The 21,387-nt window shown below is 43.9% G+C and overlaps 1 protein-coding gene across 2 annotated transcripts in view; it reads right to left on the bottom strand.

Annotated features, from left to right (window-relative positions):
- Window positions 1–758: 758 nt before the first annotated feature.
- RCOR1 (REST corepressor 1) overlaps window positions 759–21,387 on the bottom strand; it is a 132,915-nt gene continuing 112,286 nt past the window's right edge. The window contains exons 7-13 of one of the 2 annotated variants that reach the window (XR_014021863.1): window positions 20,756–20,834; window positions 16,597–16,791; window positions 9,429–9,506; window positions 9,139–9,196; window positions 8,323–8,552; window positions 4,403–4,784; window positions 759–3,579 (exon numbers count right to left, since the gene is read on the bottom strand). Coding sequence is in view for 1 of the 2 variants with exons in the window: in XM_081293372.1 (XP_081149498.1) it covers window positions 4,743–4,784; window positions 8,323–8,552; window positions 9,139–9,196; window positions 9,429–9,506; window positions 16,597–16,791; window positions 20,756–20,834 (682 nt within the window). In the remaining variant the exon portion in view is untranslated. Of the gene's footprint in view, window positions 4,785–8,322; window positions 8,553–9,138; window positions 9,197–9,428; window positions 9,507–16,596; window positions 16,792–20,755; window positions 20,835–21,387 lie in introns of both variants that reach the window. The other variant, XM_081293372.1, reaches the window with a different exon arrangement.

Below are 21,387 nucleotides of genomic sequence, written 5' to 3'. Positions count from 1 at the left end.
TTCAGTGTTGCCCAAAGGCCCATGTAAAAGGCTCAGTCCTCAGACTGGCGCTACTGGGAGGGGGTAGAAACATGAAGAGGTTGGGGCCTAGCAAGAGGTCTTCAGGTCCCTGGGGCCGTGAGTGTGGAGGAGACCGGGGCTCCACCCCTCCTCTTCCTGGTTTTGTTTATATGTTCTGCACCACAGCCCTGAGGTGAAAGCTTTGCTCTGCCACACTTCCCTGCAGTGATGTGCCACCACAGGTCCAAAGCAACAGGGCCAATCCACCATGGGCTGAGGCCGCCCAAGCAACCTCTTCTCTCTGTAGGTGATGGACTCGGGTGTATGCTGCCGTGACAGTAGGCTGACCAACTGGCCATCCAGCCAGACCCACCACTCTAGCCCGAAGAGGGAAGAGCACAGGAACGGAAGTGTTCTGCATACCACTCAGAGAGGGGGCTGAGCCCAGTGACGCGAGGAAACAAAGAAGGCAGTCTGGCCTCCTCACTATACAGACTAAGGACCCCATGGAGCCCAGCTTCCAGGTGGCAGGTCAAAGCCTGGTCAAGCTGAAAAACTCACCTGACATTTACATTTAAGCCTCAACTACTGCAAGTTTTATGAACTCATGCACTCCACTTGACACCACTTGTTAGATCACTGTGCAGTCAAAAGATTATCACACAGTTCAGGTAGAGCCAAGGTTAAAGGCAAGTGACCCCTGGCTGAGTACCCAAAGGGTTTAATACTGGGGAAATCAACATTCAGAAATGCCAAGGCCTGCTTGAAAGGGAAGAATACCCACTTTATGTGATGGTGGAAATGGGGATCCAGAAAATTGCTTTGTTTCATATTTTATTACATCAATGGCTTGAAAATTTTTATTTAACTTCAGCAAATATTGGAAATAGAAAAATGAATTCTGCAGAATTTCACAAATAAATCTTCCAATTTTCCACTAACAAATGTTATCATCCAATGGCTAAGCAATTATAATGCTATGAACATTCACCACAATGAATGTGCTGAAATAGAAAACAGGCAAAAAGAGACATGAAAATATTACTTACAACAGCATTATCACAACATATTTTCTTTAAAATTCCAACGTGGATTTTATCACTTCAAAAGATATACAGCATTTCCATTATATTTGCACACTTAACCTTATACATCTTTTAAAATCTTGAAAAAATTTTAAGCAATCTAAAAAGCACTTAGCAAAGTTGTAAGTCTACATAATGGAATACTATCCACTCCAGTATAAATTTTTGTTTTAGGAGAAGGTGGCTGTAAACACTCATTATTTTACAACATGCATAGACTGTCCTGACCTTCCTTGTTCTGAACTGTACTGTTACTGCAATTGTGCTTCACTATAATTAGGAAAAGCTGCGGAGATCCTAGGAGTGGCGGAAGAGCATTGCACAAGATCGACAGATTCTGACGACTGAGCTACCTCGAGTCAATCTGAGGCAAACTTCATTTGATACTAAAAGCTTGACTCCTGGGTCACTAGGTTTAGAAACAGGCTTGAGAGGGGAAAAAAAGAGGCCCCCGGTGGACTTGGCTCCATCTTTCCTTTTCTCACATAAAAGCATGGATCCAGCCAGTGTAAAGCACTGCTGGCTTATTTTTGGTGTGCAGTTATACCAATAGTATATCTGATATTCAGAAAGATAAAAATAGTTGAAACTTAAAGTCACAATGAACACATTTAAGAGTGGTGTATGATATTTGAGGAAATTTTACCTAAACAGAAAAGAACTGCTTGATTAATTAGTTCAGCCCAGCAAGCTTTTAGACTACTTTTTCACTTTTGTTTTTTGATTAGAGGCTTGTGACCATCAGTGGGTCTTAAGGTTAAAAACTACCAAAAACCATTGAAAGGAAGCAGTGTCTCAACACACAGGCCAAGATAACCAGCAGGTGTGCCACACTGACCTGGGGCTCCTGCAACACCAGCACCCACCTGGACTGTACCACCACTAAGCTCATCAGCACAACTGAGGCATGGTAACTTCTCGGTTGAAAGGGCTATGTTACAGAATCACTGCTGCTGACCAGCCAACACGCTATTCAAGTAACAAGGTGTTTAAATGAATAAGTGAAAAAAAAAATCCTTAACTAACACTTTACACATCTACATAAAATTAAATAAAACAAACTTTTAATGCATATGCAATACAATTTATATCTTTTAGGATATCTAAACTAAAAGTTAAACTATTATTTGTGTCCATGATACTATATTTTGCACAATAACTTATCCTTAGGAGAAATTTTCCACAAAAATATATATAATTATGACATTCACATTGATAAATTTTAAGAACACAAAACTTAAGTGACATTCCATCTGAAGCAGTTATCACATCCCAAACCCAACCTGCCAATGCACCTAATTCTTGATATGTTAAGAGTCTTCACATAAATAACACCACGCCACTCAGCTTTGAAAGCTAAGTGATTTCTTGCATTTACATAATTGCAAAGACAGCATAATGAAAAAAGTTAAAGACAGTGCTATCTTCTGCTTGAGACTGCAGCGATGGCAGGCAGCTGGGCAAGGAGTACCCTTCCTCTGTCAAATGAAAACAGCGCGTCCTTTCCCTTGGAGAAAGAGCCCAAATTTACCTGCTGAGATCACAAGTGCACCAGCATGTGACTCTCCAGGGATGAAGGCCACTCAGTGCCAGGAACCAAGTAAGGGGACATTGCCATTCCATCTGCACGTCACCTAAGGGCTACTATCCTTCTAGTCATTACCAGGAGGGACTCAATCTTAAGGAAGACAGCCTGAGCATGGAGAAGGAGATTGCCACTGCAACCACCACCTATTGCTCCTGCTGGGGGAGCAGAAAGCTTCAGCAGTCCCCTCAGATGCCGTGCAGAGCACAGGCTGACTGGCCCCTGCTTTTAGCCACCTCCAAACACACAGCAGACCTACAAAAGGGACTCAGTGGTGGTGTCAGTGCTGCCTGTCTCCAGGCAAGAAGGCAGGACCAACAACAGGCTGTGTCCAACAGACACCTGACAGGGAACAGGACCAGGAAAGCCCCTGTTCTCCCCTCTGGAATGACCTTTCCTCAGACTTCTCCAAAAGAACATACAAACTAAACTAGGTTTCTAGCTGAACCTCTTTCTAAAGAGATGATCAGTTGACTTAAAAGAAAAAGAAAGGAAAAAAAAAAAAAAAAAGCAAGGTGCTTGGAATCAAAACACATCAAATTTTAATTGCATATTTTAAATTCTTAAGAATTCTGTTTATGCCTTAAAGCATCTGTATTTTTTTCTTTTTGGTTTTAAAAGCAGAAAAAAATATTCAAAGGATGCAAACACAACAAAAGCTGCTTCCATATGTTAGTGCAGAATGGCTGGCTGGCCGTGGTGCTGGAATGCAGGCTGGCTGGCCAAGCCTCAGCAGGCCACGGTCTGGTAGAGAACCAAGGTGATTCTGGAAGTCACATGACATTTACTAGAAAACTGTACTTGTTCCCAGTCCAACCAAAAGGCATTACATACCACTTTGTAGATTGTTTCTTTTCATCTTGGTCTTATTAGACCAATACATCGATCACTTCTCTGCCCTGTACTCGGCTATTAAAAGAGAAGGGATGGTGTTTGTGTGATCACATCAGTACACAAAGGACACAAAAGGACACGTGAAGTGACACACAACAGGCCAGGCACACCAGGAGGACAGGAACAAACCGTATGTAGTTTCTATAAAACCATCACCAGTTATCCTAACATGCTTTATTGAACTAACCTGACGTTCAAAATCTGCACTCTGTCGGGATCTGCAGAAGCTCTCCCTGTCTCCTATCTCAATGATGTCATCTTTGGCAAGCAATAAACTTTAAATAAGACACTTGAACAGAAAAGGGACCGATAACATGGTTGCCAAAAGGAGAAGGCACCAGTTCCAAGTGTACAAGCACCAGGTACAGTGATATGGACTGAGCCGCTCAGAGTTGTGGCGGCAGTGGTGGTGGGGGGTCAGGAAAAGGTGGGTGCACCCACCCTGGGACTATAACGCTGAGGGCTGAAGGCAGAAAGCACTGAGGTCCACATTCCCTTTAAGCCACAGTGTCCAAGGATAGGTGCTCTGAGTGAGCTTGACCACTCGGGAAGGGAAAAGGGGGGAGATTTAGGTTGACTAAACTCGGAAACTGTAACTCTACCCTGCATTTAGGAAACACGAGGCGCATCCGGATGCTTGGCACAATAAAGGCTGCGCTGCAGTCTGCCGATACATTGTGATTTCTAAAGAAGCCTGATGCTACTTAGGTGGTTGCCTCAGAAGAGAGGAAGAGAAACTTTCTAGAAGACCAACAGGGTCAGTAACTCTGGAAAGTACATTATGCACAAGTAGAAACTGCAGGCCATGCAGGAACAGAGTCAGGCCTTCCAAGACTACCTGTTCTGAAGCTGCTGACAGAGAAGAGCTGCCATCGGTGGGGCTCAAGGACTCCGTCTTGGGAGTGGGTCCCAGAGTTGAGGGAGGTGTGCAGGCTGTGGGCTGCCCAGCACTGAGGCAGGGGAAGAGACGTGATGGAGCTCTCTGGAAGTGGCGCCAACAGGGAGGAACGAGCAAAGAATTAAGGCAGATGTAGCACAGGACTGGAAGTGTATGCCTTTTTTGGTAATAGCTGCTTGTCCACAGAGATGTGATGCAGATGGCTAGGTGATGTCTCGTAATACCTGATATCCTGGGTAACATGGAGTCCATACCAAGTGTTCAGAGTTATCAGCATTTCTCATGAGGCAGATGCATATCTGACATCGAGGACAGAAGCAGCCTGAGGAGGACAAAAGGGAGGGAAAGGATCAAGGAGCAGATCGAGGACATACACTGTTAACCCTGGTGTGCTCAAGTCAGGCAGAGAGCCCACACAACAACCCCTACAGCAAACAATGTGTGGCCAGCAGGCATGACTCCAAGGGCAGGCAAGGGTGTATCACCCTGGGCAAGTTCTTCCTTTGTGAGCATCACTCTTGCCCTCTGCATCATGTGCACCACAGTGATGCCCTCTTCACAGGGGCAGGTCAGCACGGAGCTTGGCCAGCAGGACCACTCAGGCAATTACAGCTACCTACAGCTATGCACATCGGCGAGGGGAAGGCTGTAGTTCCTGGCACTACAACCAACCAACCCCTGGTTTCTACTAGGGGGTGGGAATTGAAGGCTGCAGGATCTTTGTTAAAGCTACAAAGGCATCACTTCATCTTTCAAAACTGATTTCCAAAGGGAATGTGGTGTTTTACTGCTGGGAAGCAATGAGGCTATGAATACGAAATCTCAAAGTGCTGGTCCTTCAAGTGAAACAGCAATTTACAGGAATGGCTGTTGGTTAAATCAGGAGCTTTTCCCTCATTGGTAATGAAAACTCCAAATTGTTTGAGCTTCCTAACTTCCTCATGCTGAGAATGAAAACTGAAAAACCAGCCCCAGCCAGGGCAAGTGCAAGGGAGCTGGCACAGCCCAGCGCGCCTGCTGACCTCTGTTTCTCGCAGCACAACGGCTTCTGCAGGGCTGGGGGGTCCTGCAGTCTAGATGCTTCTGTCCAGTTTGATCATACAGTCAAATTAATTGTTCCTCTGCACATCATTTGTTTCTCTCTTATGCAGGTAGATGACCACCTGGGATGCCAGCTGGAATCCAGGCAGGTTCCCTGGCTAGGCTGTGGGTGACAGCACTGAACCCCACCATTCCATTACTTTAAGTGAGACATTCCAGCATCTTCTCATGCCCCTTCTCTAATGCAAGGCTGGACATAACATTATCTCTATACCCCAAGCTTGGGCACCTCAAGGAACTCCAAATCTCAAACGCACAAACCCTTCCTTTCTTAGCTGGGGAAACATCTACAACTGACAGACCATCAAGCTATTTGCACTTCTGCAGTTGTGACATCCTACTCCCTGCATGTTCTGCAAAAGATACGAAATCTGAAGGTGGAAGGGCAGCAGGACACCAGCAGACATCCTCAGCTGCTGGTCCCACAAGGTAAATGAGAGCGTGAGACTACCACAGGTCAGGTTCTGAGCACTGTGAGCAGCCAGCCAATGTTCTAACAGGTCCCCATTGGCCCTGGGAAGTAGAGAAGCAGTGGGCCCTTACAGGCTAATGTCCTTCTACAAACTAACATATAGAAAACAAAAATCCAGGGATAGCAGGGTACAGTTGGTGCTGTAAGGAGTATAAAAGAAAAGGGACTAGAGAAATACAGCTGTGTGGGTAATTCTTTAAATGGCCAAAGGGGTGAGAACTTTTGAGAAGGTGATAGAAAGATCATACCTTAAAGACGTATCAGATAATACCATTCTCCTTTGTCATGCTTTATTTTGGAAGAAGGCTAGGTAAACAGTATACAGATCAAGCATCAAAGAGAAATTAAGGTCTATAGCTTGGTGTGAGGTCTAGTTACAGATGGGCTATAACCAGGATGGGAAAAGATACCACATGGCTGGGCCCAATGGATTCCACCAATTCAAGAGGCTGAGGTAGAAGGATCACAAGTTCAAGGCCAGACTGAGCAACTTGGCAAGTCCCCGTCTCAAATTAAAAAGTAAAAAGAGCAAATTGATATAGTTCCATGGAAGAGTGCCTCTGGGTTCAATGTTCAGTGTTGCAATAAATAAATAAACGAATAAATAAAGGGGGAGGGGAAGGAAAGGCATTACATGGAAATTCTGAAGCATGCCCTACACAAGGCGCAGGCTGTGAAGGACGTCGTCCTGGACCAGCAACACCTGGTAACTCTAAGTCAATCTGTATATGAACCAGGCCTAAAAGAAGGAGAGAAAGCCATATGCAGAAGAGCTGACTGCCTGATGATGAGGACTTGGATCTCTCACGCTAGCCCTCTAAATACCATTTCTGCTTTTAGCAGCCCTGAGAATACAGTTGGAAGGCTCATGGAAGAATGTTTTGAGTCTTACAAATTCTAACATTCTTCTCCCCACTGCCCCTACTTTTCAATGCTTCCACCTGGTCCAAGACTTTAGGGAAGCTGGTTTGTTACTAGAGGGGCAATTAACAAACAAACAAACAAACAAACAAACAAAAAACTGCTAATAGGCAGAAACCCTCATTTTGCCCAGATGCTATGAAGCTCCAGGGACACAGGCTAGGCCTTGAGGTGACTCAGGCACCACTCATATTGGCAACACTACAGATTACACATGATGCAAGGATTTTTTGGTAAAAGCCTCTAGAGAATCTTTCAGTGCTTTTCTAATGGAGGGAAGCACCTTGAAGCCCTTTCTAGATAAGGCACACAGACCCTTAAGACTAGTACCACCACTGTCCTCACCACATACTCTCAAAGAGTTGTAGCACACACAGCAGAAAACAGGTGACTTCAAATCATTCCCACATGGTTTGAGGAAGACACTGGTGAGGAAGTGACTTTCTTCAGAATGCTAAATTAATCCTGAAGCGGTCATGTCCATGAGAAAGCCCACACAGGTGGAGATCACCTAGTCTTAGACCTGTGTGTACCTTCCCTGGGAGCAGAGGGAGGACTGCAGTGGAATGGCCATGTGAGGCAGCAGACAGCAAGGAATCACGCAGGGAGCAGTGGGAGCAGAGGCTTCTGCAGCAGAGCTTCTGCCCTCATCCTAGCCGACAGGGCTGATGAATCAGTAATCACCATCCTAGAAATTACTCAGCTTTAGCCCCATTCTAGATGTTCTGGCAGATGCTGGATCTAGAATTGTCCCCATCAATATTTAAGCCAGCAGCTTCAAACAGCACTGAAGGGTGGGAGAGGGAAGCAGAAACACCCTGCAGGGGCCCCTGCAGTCAGTGCAGTCACCCAGTGGGGTCAGAAGCCCCATGTCCAGCTCACAACACACGAGACGTGACTGAGCCACATAGACACTCCTCAGGGCATTTCCAACATATGTTCCATGACAGCTTTTCACTGTGTTGAAGAAGCTACTGGTTGGATCTGGGGTTATAGCTCAGAGGTAGAGCACTTGCCTAGCATGTGTGTAGCACTGGGTTCAACCCTCAGCACCATATGCAAATAAATAAAAGTCCACCAACAACTAAAAAATTTAAAAAGCAGCTACTGGTCATGTGGAGTATTTTATGGCTGGAGGGAAACAGGGCAGAATTAAAAACCTTCCTCTGAGTTAGAATGGGAGAGGTATACAATGACAACAACTTGCCAGCGCCAGCACACGTACATTATAGTTGTTACAGGTAGAAGTGCCTAATGCAGCTGAAACCTAAAGAGATTTCACCAGAGGAAAAAGTTTCCTCTTTAGAAACCAGCTGGAGTCTCGTGGGCAGGGTGGTGGTGGGGAGACTGTGCGTGTCACACTCACCTCTTCTTCCTCTTCAGGCAGCTTGATAGCTGTATCTGGGGACTTGACAGGTTTCTGGCTACTGGGTCCATTGGTCTCTTCTTTTCCATGTTCCGCCTCCCATTCTTGTAAAACTTCATCTATGTTGAAGCGGCGTCGGTAATTTACAAAAAAGTTTTTCACCTGTACCACTGACTTGTTCCCAATCACGTCGGAGATTGCCTGAAAATCTCGGCCATATTTCCTGATGGCTAAGGATGGAAGAGAGCATTTTTTTTTTTTTTCAAATACAATGTTTAAAACCCACAAACTGAGGTTTACCCTTTATCTTGATAAGAAAACATAGGCTTTGAACAGCATGTCACTCCAGTGGAAAGCCATGGCGGTCGAGTCTAGACACACCATGTGGATGCCGGCACACAATTAGTGGGACCTGTCGGCTGGGATCTGTCTTCCATCACATGTCACAGAACATGAACTGCTCAAGTCCTGCAGTGCCCATGGCTGTGGATGCTCTGGGTCACAGCTCTTCAAATTCCCCAAGTACAGAGCACTGCCTACCTTAAAATCCTAACCTTTCATCTGCATCTTTTGGGGATTTACAGTTTCTGACTATTCAGAGCCCAAAAGCAACTCCTAACATGCAGCACTCACACCCTTAGAAAACTGGCTTCCCGGTTAGTTTTCAACTTGTGAAAAGTGGGAGAGAAAGAATAGAAAGGACAGCCAGGGAACACGGACAGATGATTCCCTCTAGGAGACAGCAATCTTCCATGGGAATCAAGAGCCAGCACCCCCTCCACACCCCACCCCGGTACTTTCTGAAGATGCCCATACCTTGTACGGCCAGAAGCTGCTCTTCTGTGGTCCAACGGGCGTTGCACTTCTGTGTGACCTGAATATGCAAATACAGCGTTAGTGTATCATACTCAGAGAGAAGCAGGTTTCTACCACAGTTTAATGAGTTTTTCATTTATGCCTGTCAAATTTTATTGTCACTGAGAATTGTAAAATTGTGCCCATACCCTTCTTTTCTAAGAGGTTTATTTTGGAGATATGTCACAGACATTACATTTTAAGCACATACACGTGGGTACAACTTCCTGGATGACGTTCCATAACCCTACCTCTGGAAGTCGGTACAGCTCTATTCCACCATCAAGCTTTTCTTTGAGAGCACTGTTCGTCTGTTTAATATTCTGAATCTAAGAATGAAAAGAGATTTTCATTTTAAAAATGAAAACTTACTAAAAGAAACAAACAAAAACACCACCAACAACAACAATAACAACAAAAAACAAGAGCAAAATGATTCCTCATCCCTGTTGTAGACCAAACAAGAGGTCCCAAAGGTCCTCTTAAAGGTATTTGGTATCTTACAAGACTCCTGAAGCTATCTGCTCAGAGCAACAGATAAGGGATAGCCAAGAAGGCAGGGTGATGAGAAGGTGGCTGGTTCTCACAAGTGACCACCTGAGCAGCAAAACATGCAGCTGCAGTCTGCTCCAAAGGAGAGGATATTTCTGGGCTTTCCACCACACAGAAATGAGCTGAAATAACAGAGCAGCCAGCATAAAGGCTGAACAGGCCCAGGACCCATGCAGCACTGTGGTGACAGCTTCCCAGAGCTCCACCCTGTGCTGCCTAGGTCCACAAGCACTGGCCTCCTCAAAGGGGATGTAAGGCAGCAACAAGCCAGCGCGTTTCCCACACCCTATCCTATCCACCTTATCCTCTTCCTCAGTCTTGCTCTAACTCAGTGTACCTAGTCTTTCACAGCTCTCACCCAATCAAAAGATAGCACAAGCAGTACAAACCAACCCCGCATGCTGCTTCAGGTTTCCCGGGCACTCCTCAACCAGGCAGGCAAGAGGCCGTGCTCTTTCCTGAACACCAGCAGAGGCACATCCATGCTCCACACCAGAGGACCTTTGACTCTTGTGGGTTTTCATCTTTGAATTACCACACCAGCAAGAAAGCGAGGGAAAAAGCAGGATGATTTTCTCCAAAGAAATTCAAGAGTAGAAGATGCTCCCTTACCAGTTTCCAGTTTTATATGCTCTTACGTCATGTTTTGTTTGTTTTTTTTTTTTCCCTAAAAAAATTTTAGAGGGGGTATTTGGGGGAAAATTTTTCCTCACTGTAGGATTAGTACCCAAGTAAGACCAGCCCTGTGCGGACCAGAATCTGACCATCTGCCATTAGGATACCCCAGAGTGTACTGGAAACAGTGACTTCTATCTTTCCACATTAACACCCAAAGACAACTTTGAAGAAAACAAATGTGCACCAAATTTACCCTACAATAAAGCCACAAATGGGGATCTTGGGTGTTTTTTTTTTTTTAATATTTTATTTTTTAGTTGAACACAATATCATCTTTATCTTATTTATTTATTTTTATGTGGTGCTAAGGATTAAAACAGGGCCTCACACATGCGAGGCGAGCACTCTGAGCTACAACCCCAGCACAGGGATCTTGGTTTTTTGAAATGTGCTTCTATCACTATGTTTTGAAAAGGATAAATCAGAAGAAAATAACAGGTCCTAGAGCTTTCCTCATAGTGAGTCCCCAGTGTGGTAATCTGAGCCCTCCAGCACTGTCTATCCTGCCGCTGGGCTACCCGATGGTCCTGTACCCACCAGCTACCTGCAAAACTCTGGGGACTCAGAGCTTGCCCAGAGCTCAGAGGAGGCCCAGAGCATCAGGCTCTGCTCACTGTGAGCACAAAGAGTGCCCAGGGCCCTTCTCCCTGTGTCTCTGACTCCTTAGGCTACAAACTAGACACAGCTGTTGCCTGTCGCCGATGGGGAGCAAATTCAGGGCCTGAAAACCGTGCAGCCCCTGGCACTCCAGGGGAAAGTGTCACTCTCCTCACTTGAGCTGGCTTTTCACAGATAACACAAACTAGATACATGCTGCACTGTGATTAATAAACACATGCATTCTCTAAGGAGATTAATGTACTTAGAATACGCATTTCCTGTCCAAGCAAGGAGATTAAATGTAGAACATTCTCAAATTCTGAACCCAAAGTGAGGTCTAACTTCTCATCAGCATACACCTCTAGTCCCCATACACTTTCCATATCTGAAATATCCAGTGCTTATAATCAGAATAAGAATGAGGTTAATCGCCAACACTGTACCAACCAGACTAGACGCCAGAGGGACAACTAAGTTATAAGAGAGGGGACAGAGGTGTGATCAGCACTAAGGCATGGGGCCTGGCACCTCAGGCAGACCTCCCAATGGGGCACAGCTTTATTTTTTCCTCCCTGTGGGCACAGTGCCGTCTCTGCTGTCAACCACTTCATTCTCCACCCAGAGGAGGCCCAGAGCAATAGGCTCTGCTTACTGTGAGCATAAAGAGTGCCCAGGGCCCTTCTCCCTATGTTTCTGACAGGCACTGATGCTATTCTCTAGGAGCAAAGAGGAGAAGCACTGTGGGGGGAGCCGGCAGGCAGGAATCTGCTGGGGCTTCTGGTAGGGCAGCTTTGCTCTTCCTGCTACCAGGGACAGACAGGTTAGCTCCACCTCATCTCTTCTTATTATTGCCCTAAATACAAATGCAGGGGTTACAAAATGGCTCCCACAGTATCCCATGGGGGAGCAATAACAAGAGAAGCCAATATACTAAGGATGGCAGAGGAGAGAACCTAAAAGCACCTGGATTCCTGGGAGCATCTGTAAACAGATGAATTAAGGCCTGCACCCACTGATGCTGATTCTTCCTGCTACTGGAGACAAATCACTCCTTAGTTACCTAAGCCGATAGCAGATTTCTTCCTATTACTTTCAAGTTGAGTGTTCCCCTGATACACTAGCAAACCTGGGCACACATAGTGACTGTCCCTCACAGAAATGACAGTCACTGAGTCTAGAAATAGACTTAGCAGCCACAGTACTGCTGGCTGTGGCATGGAAGCACTTATCTCCTCACCGAATAAGCTGGGCTCCAACCTGCGCATCTTCAAAACTGTCAACCCCCAATCAGTTACCTTCACATTACAAAAATCTGTCTTAGCCAGTAGTGGCACACATCTGTGTTACAGCAATTCTGGAGGCTGAGACAGGAGGAGGAGCGCAAGTTGAAGCCCAGACTGAGCAACTCAGTGAGACCCTGTCTCAAAAAATAAAAAGGGATGGGGATGTAACTCAGCGGTAGAGTGTCCCGGCATTCAGTCCCCAGTGCTCAGAACAATAACAACAAAACAGAAAGCAAAAAGAAAAGGCCGCTCTTGACCCTGAAAACCAAAGCATCATTTTTACCTCCTGTACTGAAGTTCAGCAGATTCTCTGGCAGGGGGCTTTGCCTTTCCTCCACATACAACAACATCAACCACCAGGAACCAACTCAGCAGGAGGAAAACAAGCTCCTTGTAGAAGATGACCAACAGAGCTCTCATCCGAGCTCCCCACTGCTTCTGTACAGCAGCCTTGATGGTCCAGGGAGATCAGGCCACAAGGATTAATCTCCTCATTCAAGGAGAGGCCCAGAAGATTGATTCTCCCAAGATGAGAGCACAGCTGTGCTGACATCAAGACAAGGAGCTGCCTCCCCTTCCAGGGCATGCCTGGCCCTACTCTGTGCTGTCTCCCTAAACCAGAAGGAAGATAGGTTCACAGACCACACACGTCTCAGCTGGGTGGCAGCTGGTCTCCCATTTAATCCTGCAAGTGAGATATTAAGAGTAACAACTCAAAAGCAACAGAGACCCAAATTAAACTGTTGCCCACAATTTGCTGATGCTTTCCTGGAACTGAATTCCAGAGAGAGAGAAAAAAGGTGGGGTGAGGGGGAGGCTGCTTGTTGAATCTCCAGTTTTTTTTCTTTTGTTGTTGTTGCTTTCTTTGTGTGTGTGTGTGTGTGTGTGTATGGTGCTGGGGATTGAACCCAGGGCCTTGTGTATGTGAGGCAAGCACTCTACCAACTGAGCTATATCCCCAGCCCAAATCTCCAGTTTAAATGTACTACGCAAACAGATGAAAGGGATGAGCCCTTTCTACATGGTAGGTGCAAATAACTACAAAAATAAATAAATAAATAAATAAAATGCTTTCCTTGGCAAGAGCCCCTCAGAAAGTACCAAATACCTAAGAACATGAAACTATTACAAATGACGTATAAGCCTTATTTACTAGGAAATGACAAAACAGAAAAATTAAAGACTTAGAGATATAGTGGTAAACCATGTTCATTCATCCAGAAGTCTCAATAAGGATGTGAACTTGACAAAGTTCTAGAGCAACTATTTTTCTAGAAATTGAGAGTGGTTCAAATTTCTCTAGGGAAGTACAAGGAGCCAGGGATAATCAAGAACAAGAAGAATGGGCTGGGTTCTGGCTCAGTGGTAGAGCGTTCGCCTGGCATGTGTGAAGCACTGGGTTCGATCCTCAGCACCACATAAAAATGAATAAATAAAATAAAGGTATCCACCTACAACTAAAAATTGTTCTTAAAAAAAAAAAGAACTATAAGACTTACAGTACCAGATAAATTTACAAAGCACATAAAACTAGAATAGCATGTATTAGTGAAGGATGAGCACACAGCCCAAAGGAACAGAGCCTCAAACCAGACCCATGGATTTAAATGCAGGTCCTGCTGCACTGCAGTGGGAAAGGGCAGGCTTCTCAATAAAAAGTACCTGGTCAAATAGATGCTTGCATTATAAACCCCCTGACAGCGACCTTACATTTAACAATACAGGTGGGCTGCAGACTAAGTGCAAAAGGTGGGCAATGCTGCTAGGGAGGTGTGGGAGCACGTCTTCCCACCTGGGGAAAGGCTCCTGGCAGAGCTGAAGCCACCAGCCAGTGAAGACAAGGTGAGAAACAGACTACCTGATAGAATTCCAGTTGGCTGAGGCAGGACGATTTCAAGTTTGAGCCTCAAAGACTTAGTGATACTCTGTCTTAAAATAAAAACCAAAAGAGGCTGGAGATGTGGCTCAGGGGCTTTACCCCTAGTTCAATCCCCAGTACTATGAAAAATAGAAAGTTCGGTGGAACATTTTCAGAAAATAGTATTTATTTAGCCTTAATCATGATATAAGACTCAGCCATTAAAGCTATAGCCCTTCCCTTTGCCCACCCCATTATTAAAATGAGCCAGTCACATGGACTGTAACCCCGAGCTCCTCCTATCAGAGCAAGCTGCAGTACTGCCTTAGGGATAAAGCAGGGGCACTGCCTGCCTAGGTGTGACTGCCAGCCAGTTTGGGAGCACATCTCCAGCATAAGTAAAGTCCGCCTTGCTGAGCTACTTCCCAGCATGGGCTTGATTGCTTGCCGCACCCCGGTATTTCTAACAGTACCAACACCCACTCCAAGAAAAAAGAATTTCAGAAAACCCATTAACATGTGACACAGGATGGGAAGCATATGTTTGTTTATGAGACGAGTGGGTAGAGAACAATTCAGAACTTGAATGAAGAACATGTACAGATGAAGAAGAAAACGATCCAAAAGAAAAGAAATGGACAAAAATTGGATAAGTGGGTGAGCAAGAGGATATATCCAAATGACCAACAAGTAGGGGACTACAGGCAGGATAGAGAGTGAGATAAAACACCATTATAAATGCAAAAAGAGCCACGCGCAGTGGCGCATGGCTGTAACCTGAGAGTCTCAGGAGGCTGAGGCAGGAGGATCCGAATTCACAGCCAGCCTCAGCAATGGCGAGGCGGTATGCAACTCAGTGAGACCCTATCTCTAATTAAAATACAAAATAGGGCTTGGGATGTGGCTCAGTGGTCAAGAGCTCCTGAGTTTAATCCCTGATCACATACCTCCTCCAAAATAAAAAAATTTTTAAAAAGTGGAGAGAAAGATAAAGTGCTGTTCAGGATGCAGTGGGGACAATGTGCCCAAGGGGCAATCTGGCAAAGCCTGGGGTGTTGCTGTTGTCACAACTGATAGGGGGAGGGTGAGTGAGTAGAGGCCAGGGAGAGTGCTGGACATCCTGTTATGGTTTAGACATGAGGGGTACTCCAAAGCTCATGTGTGAGATGGTGCAAGAAAGATGAGAGGTGAAATGACTGGCTTAAGAGTTTTAAGCCAGTGAGTGCATCAATCCAATGATAGGCAGGTAGGGTGTGGCTGGAGGAGGAGGGTGACTGGAGATGTGTCTTTGGGATTTACATTCTGTCCTTGGTGAAGCAAGTTCTTTATGCTTCCTGACGGCCTATCCTGAGCTGCTTTCCTCCAGCATACCTTTCTGCCACGATGTCTTCCCTCTCCACGGGTCCACAGCAATGGAGTCGGTTGTCCGTGGAATAAAACCATGAGCCCCAAATAAACTTTTCCTCCTCTAAAATTCTTCTTGTCGGGTCTATGGGTCACAGCGAAAAAGCTGTCTAAGAGCTGGGGTTGTAGCCCAGCATGCACGTGAGGCACTGGATTCAATTCTCAGCATCACATATAAACCAATAAAGGTCCACGATAACAACAACAACAACAAAACTAACACACAGCCCAATTAGTCCAACAGTGCTGAAGGTAGGAAATGCAAGCAGGGGAACCAAAGCCCAGGTAAGCCGACAGGCCCACTGTAGGGAACTGCTGGGTGTGTTACTTAGGGCTGCAGAGGTGATAACTCTGCAGTCCCACCAAGAGGGATCCACAGAGATGTGCCCAACAGAGACACATGCACAATGCATCAGCATTCACATAATCAATGTCTGCACCAGTACCACATGTACTGGCCCTGAATGGCAAGCTTGTGTGCTATGTTTTTCTTTTTTGACACAACTACAAGTAAACAGGTACTTTGTGCCATCAAGCAATGAGAAAGAACAGAACAAGGTGACAGTGCCACACTACACAGATGGCTCCCACATGCTGAAAGAAAATGAGACGTGAAAGAAATAACAGCACATTGTTATAAAATAAATCATAAAATCCCAATCTATGACTTTAAAGCACAGAACCCGTGGTCCTCTCCTGGAGAAGGCGATTCAGGGAAGAGCAGAGGGAGTGGAGCTCTGGAAATGGAAAAGGGTAGGGGCTTCGGAGGAGAGGGTCCCCTTCCTAGTCCAGATATGCCACTGCAGAGTGTTCATGTGTTAAAAATCAAGACACTCAGACACACACACAAATCTATGTACCATAGATAAATTAAAGTCCACATACTTTTTCTATACTTCAATTTAAAAGTAAATTTTAAAAAAATTAATGAGTCAATATCCAAGTTTTTCTATCCAATTTCTTAGATTTGTGGAAAGAAAATAGCCACTGTGAGCAGCAACACCTGGAGGGTGGAAGCCGACCCCTAGCACTGGACTCGGGTACCTGTCGTTTGATGGACACCAACTCCATGTCCAGCTGTCTCAGCACCGTGGTAGCAGCAGTGGCATTGGCAGAAACAGCCTCCACATCTTCCTGGGATAGAAACATGCCTTTTGGAGGTTTCCTTTTTGCTCTATTCTTAGCTTGTGTGCTATGTTTTTCTTTTTTGACCTGAGGAACTGTCTCAGTAGGGGGCACCTGCAGGATAAACAAATTTTGATGAAACAAACCAAAAAGCAAAAATGCCACGAGTAGCAATAAGCACGTTCTTAATATAGCCGCAAACAATCTAAGACACATACCATGCCGTCTGCTGATTATCACCTATAAGCTCTAACAGGCACTTAACAGACACAAACATGGCTATAGGATTTTGGTTAAGTACTTCAGTGTCTGTTTCCTTTTGGAACAGAGACATCCTTATCCCATTTCTTTAAGTCTCTGATAATAAGCATTCTCAGCTTTCTGTAGTAACACAGGGGAAAAAAAAATGTATTCTTCTCTTCTGAGCTCTGCAGCCACCTAGACATTTACCTGTATGACAGGTAAAGGAAGAGGGAGCTCTTTCATCCCAGCAGCCGTCTCTAGTAACGCAGTAGCCATATATCCACAGAAAGAAAAAAATGCTTCAGCACATGTAAACATCCTTAATTCTTTAAATATTTCAATTAGGAAAGAAACTTCCATAGGCTGGGGATCGAGCTCATTGGTGGTCTAGTTGCCTGGTGTGCATGAGGAGGAAGGGAGGACAACTACAATATGAACTATAACTTTTTCTACATTTAAAAAAATTTGGGGGATGACACTTCGTTTTTAGATCAAGTCATAAAACTTGCTCTAAAAAGATATGTGCTATTACTTAAGAACACAGGACTGTTGCTAATTTTTTTAGAAACACAAAATCTTGGCAAGTTTCAAAAGAATCCGTGTCTTACTGGCAACCATATTAAAAACAGTAAGTTTCTATAATTGTTTGTAACCCCAACTTGCTGGGGTAATATACAGTGATCCAAGTAAAAACATGTTCAGGCTTTTTGCTTTATGTTTTATCACATTTTTCGGTACTATGGATTGAACCCAGGGGAGCATAACCACTGAGTCACATCTCCTGCCCTTTTTCACATTTAACTTAGAGACAGGATCTCACTGAGTTACTTAGGGCCTCAGTAAATTGCTGAGGCTGGCTTTGAACTTATGATCCTCCTGCCTCAGCCTCCCAAGCCACTGGGATTACAAGAGTGTGCCACCATGCCTGGCTTTGCTTTATATTTCAAAAGAGTGAGCTAAAATGACAATGTAAACTGTGATGGTGATGGTGACTTCTTGAAAATGGTAGTAAAAGTGTTAGAAGGCTGTAAATGATGTTCTGTAAGGCACTATGCTATTTGATAAAGACTACCTACTGACTAAGGACATGTTGTAATAACATGTGTATAACATGTTATACTTAGTTTCCAAGATTCTTTTTGAGTTGAAAATTGTGCTATATATAAATAAATTATGGAAACTGATATAAAATCAAGACTATTCTCATTCATTAAAAATGTTCTAGCCCCTGAGTAGAGGTTGCCCAGGCTAGCACATCAGGAGAAACTAAAAGTTTAGATTTTAAAAAAGAAAATAGAAGCCAGGTTTGAAGACCTGCATTATAGGTACTTCATCAGTTTATAAGACATGAGTCTGAAATAGCCAGCAGTGTGGTTCTTGAAAGATCTCTGAATCATGTGCAATTACTTGGGTAAGTAGGTCAGAACCCTGTCTTGAGACAGGCAGAAGGGGAAAATCCAGTAACAAGCATTGTCTAGCAATGAATGAGATGTGTCGATCAGGGGAGAATAAAGAATACTACATGGGTGACATTAGCCAAAAGACAACATGGCATGGAATATCAGTGTTCTTTCTGGCCAGACCTTAGAGATGTGGCATATCAATATGTAAAAAATGGGCCCTGAATTTATGTGGAAGAAAAGGTAGACTATGGTGAATACGTGGATAAAAATAACGTGAGGCAATAAGCTAGGGCTATAGCTCAGTGGCAGAGCACTTGCCTAGCATGTGTGAAGCACTGGGTATGATCCTCAGCACCACATGAAAATAAATAAATAAAATAAAGATTTTGTGTTCATCTACAACTAAAAAGTTACTTTAAAAATATAACATGAGGCAACAAGCAACAACAATCACAGCTGATAACATATTTCTGAATGACCAGACAAAAGAAGAGGCACAGAGTGGATGATCCTTCTTTGACCACTATTTAGTACAGTCCCATTTCTGAATCATGTACATAGTCTTTATAGTTTCTAAGAACAAGAATTAAAATGCTCCTTTTATTAAAAAAAAAAAAAAAAAGTTCCACTTAGGCTTTTATAAAAAGTTCAAGTACACTTTCCTTTCCCAAATAACCTACTTCAGTTAACCCCTGGGATCTTGTTATTTGGGCAGGCCTAACAATCACTGCTAAAAGTGCCACCCAGAAAGAATGACAGATAGCTTGTGTGGTGATACATAGTGACAGAAACCATAAAAATGCACATGGAACACTTTAACATAACATTTCTGCTTCCAGGAATTATTCTAGCAGAAAATATTAAACACACAGTTACATGACCATCAAAACTCAACTGTGTTTAATAGCAAAGAGCAGGGGAATGAGGACACGAGGAACCCACCCACCATGAATGAGCTCCATGCCAAAGGCATCATGGGATTAGTACTATATAGCCATGTGTCAAATATATTTGACATAAAAACAATTCAAGGTAGAATAAACTTAAAAAGTGGTTAAAAATACATATTTTTAACCACTTTTTAAGTTTATTAAAATTATTACTAGTTTTTCAGTAGTGGGGATAAAACCTGGGGGACACACTACCACTCAGCTACATCCCCAGCCTGTTTGATTTTTTGAGACAGGGTCTTAATAAGTTGTCCAGGCTGGTCTTAAACCTGCAATCCTCCTGCATCAACCTCCCATGTTGCTTGGATCACAGGCATGTGTCACCACACCCAGCCTCCTTTATTATTTTAAAAATTGAATAGATTCAGAAGTATATATAAACATGGGCCTGTGTGTTTCACAGAGAAAGAAGTCTGGAAAGTCACTAAAATGTCTGCAGCAATTATAGGTGATAATACTGAAAATCACTTTAATTTTCTTGTCTTTGTTTACCTGTATTTTCCTATTTTGTCTATAAAAAGCATGTACTACTGCTGTGACATAAAGTTTAGAGATGTCTAGTCCTCTGGACTTTTCAATGTTTAAGATAACTGTTCTTATATTTTTAGGGATAGAGAACACTTGGGAATTCTGACGCCTTAGGCTTCATATACCCATATGAAACATGTAAAGGTCATATACAACTGTAGGGGCTTGTGGATCCCTTGAATCTGGGGACTACAAATCTATTGTGTAATGACTTTTTTAAAAATATTTATTCTTAAGTTTTAGGTGGACACAATATCTTTATATTTATGTGGTGCTGAGGATCAAACCCAGTGCCTCGTGCATGCTAGGAGAGCACTCTACCACTGAGCCACAACCCCAGCCTAATGTAATGACTTTTTAAAAAAAATTATTTTTTAGTTATAGTTTGACAAAATACCTTTATTTTATTTATTTTTATGCGGTGCTGAGGTTCGAACCCAGGGCCTCACATGTGCTAGGCAAGTGCTCAATCACTGAGCCACAACCCCAGCCCCTGTGTAATGACTTTTAAGCTAGGACAGATTAAGCAACAACCCCAGGATTGTGCTGTTGCTGCTGACTGACAAGGACACATGGAGTCCATGTCAGCTCCCTGAGGTATCTTCAGTCACCTTAGGATCTAGCATGGTCAGAGCCTGGGCAGATCCTAGGCAGACAGGAGGGCCAGGAGGAGATGCTTGGTGCAGCCCAGCCTCCCTGCCACCACCTGCTAGCCTCCTCAGAGAGGGCATGAGGACTGTATCAAAATGAGCCCCACTGGTCAACACTAGCTTTTCCTGTAAGGCTTCCTTACTCAGGATTCCCAGCAAACAAAATTCTAAGTTCCATAAAGCAGAGTTGGTACTGTTTTAAAAATCCAATTAATATCCTAAGTAGAATGGGTGAGAGGAGGGTTTTATCTGTGTAAGTAGTAATATGTTTATTTCCCTAAACAAGTACTAGGAGAAAAAATACCTCCTTTTTGCTTTCCTTATTTTGATCAACCTCGATGTCAATGGGGTTACTTCCATTTGTTTCTTCAAGTTCATCCTCACTGGAAGACAAGAACAAGTTAAGGAAAGGTTATTCTATATTAATGCTATTTCATGTACAAACATAGCTATAAATTGATTTAATGGAAAACTTCATATAAAATTACTATGTTTTCAGACTGCTGAGAAACATATTTATTGATTTGTGGCACTGGGGATGGGCTCCAAGGGCACTTTATAATTGAGCACATCCCCAGCCCTTTTTATTTTGAGATAGGGTCTTCATAAGTTGCTGAGGTTGGCCTTGAACTTGCCATCCTACTGCCTTAAATTCCTGAGTGCCTAAGATTAAAGGCGTGAGGGCTGGGGCTGTGGCTCAAAGGGAGAGCACTTGGCTGGCACGCATCGGGCACTGGGTTTGATCCTCAGCACCACATACAAATAAAATAAAGGTATTCTGTCCACCTACAACTAAAAAAATACACATTAAAAAAAGATAATTACAAGCATGAGCCACTGCACATCACAGGAACTCTATTTTTTTAAAAATGAGTCTCATGGAAGTCAAGCAGCACACCTGATTTGTCCAGTGAAAACCGACAGAAGACTGGTGAC

The sequence above is a fragment of the Spermophilus citellus genome (assembly GCF_964194105.1).
Source record: "Spermophilus citellus genome assembly, chromosome: 4".
Classification (NCBI taxonomy): domain Eukaryota; kingdom Metazoa; phylum Chordata; class Mammalia; order Rodentia; family Sciuridae; genus Spermophilus; species Spermophilus citellus.
The sequence above is the reverse complement of the archived record's forward strand: the minus strand, read 5'-3'. Positions and strand labels throughout refer to the sequence as shown.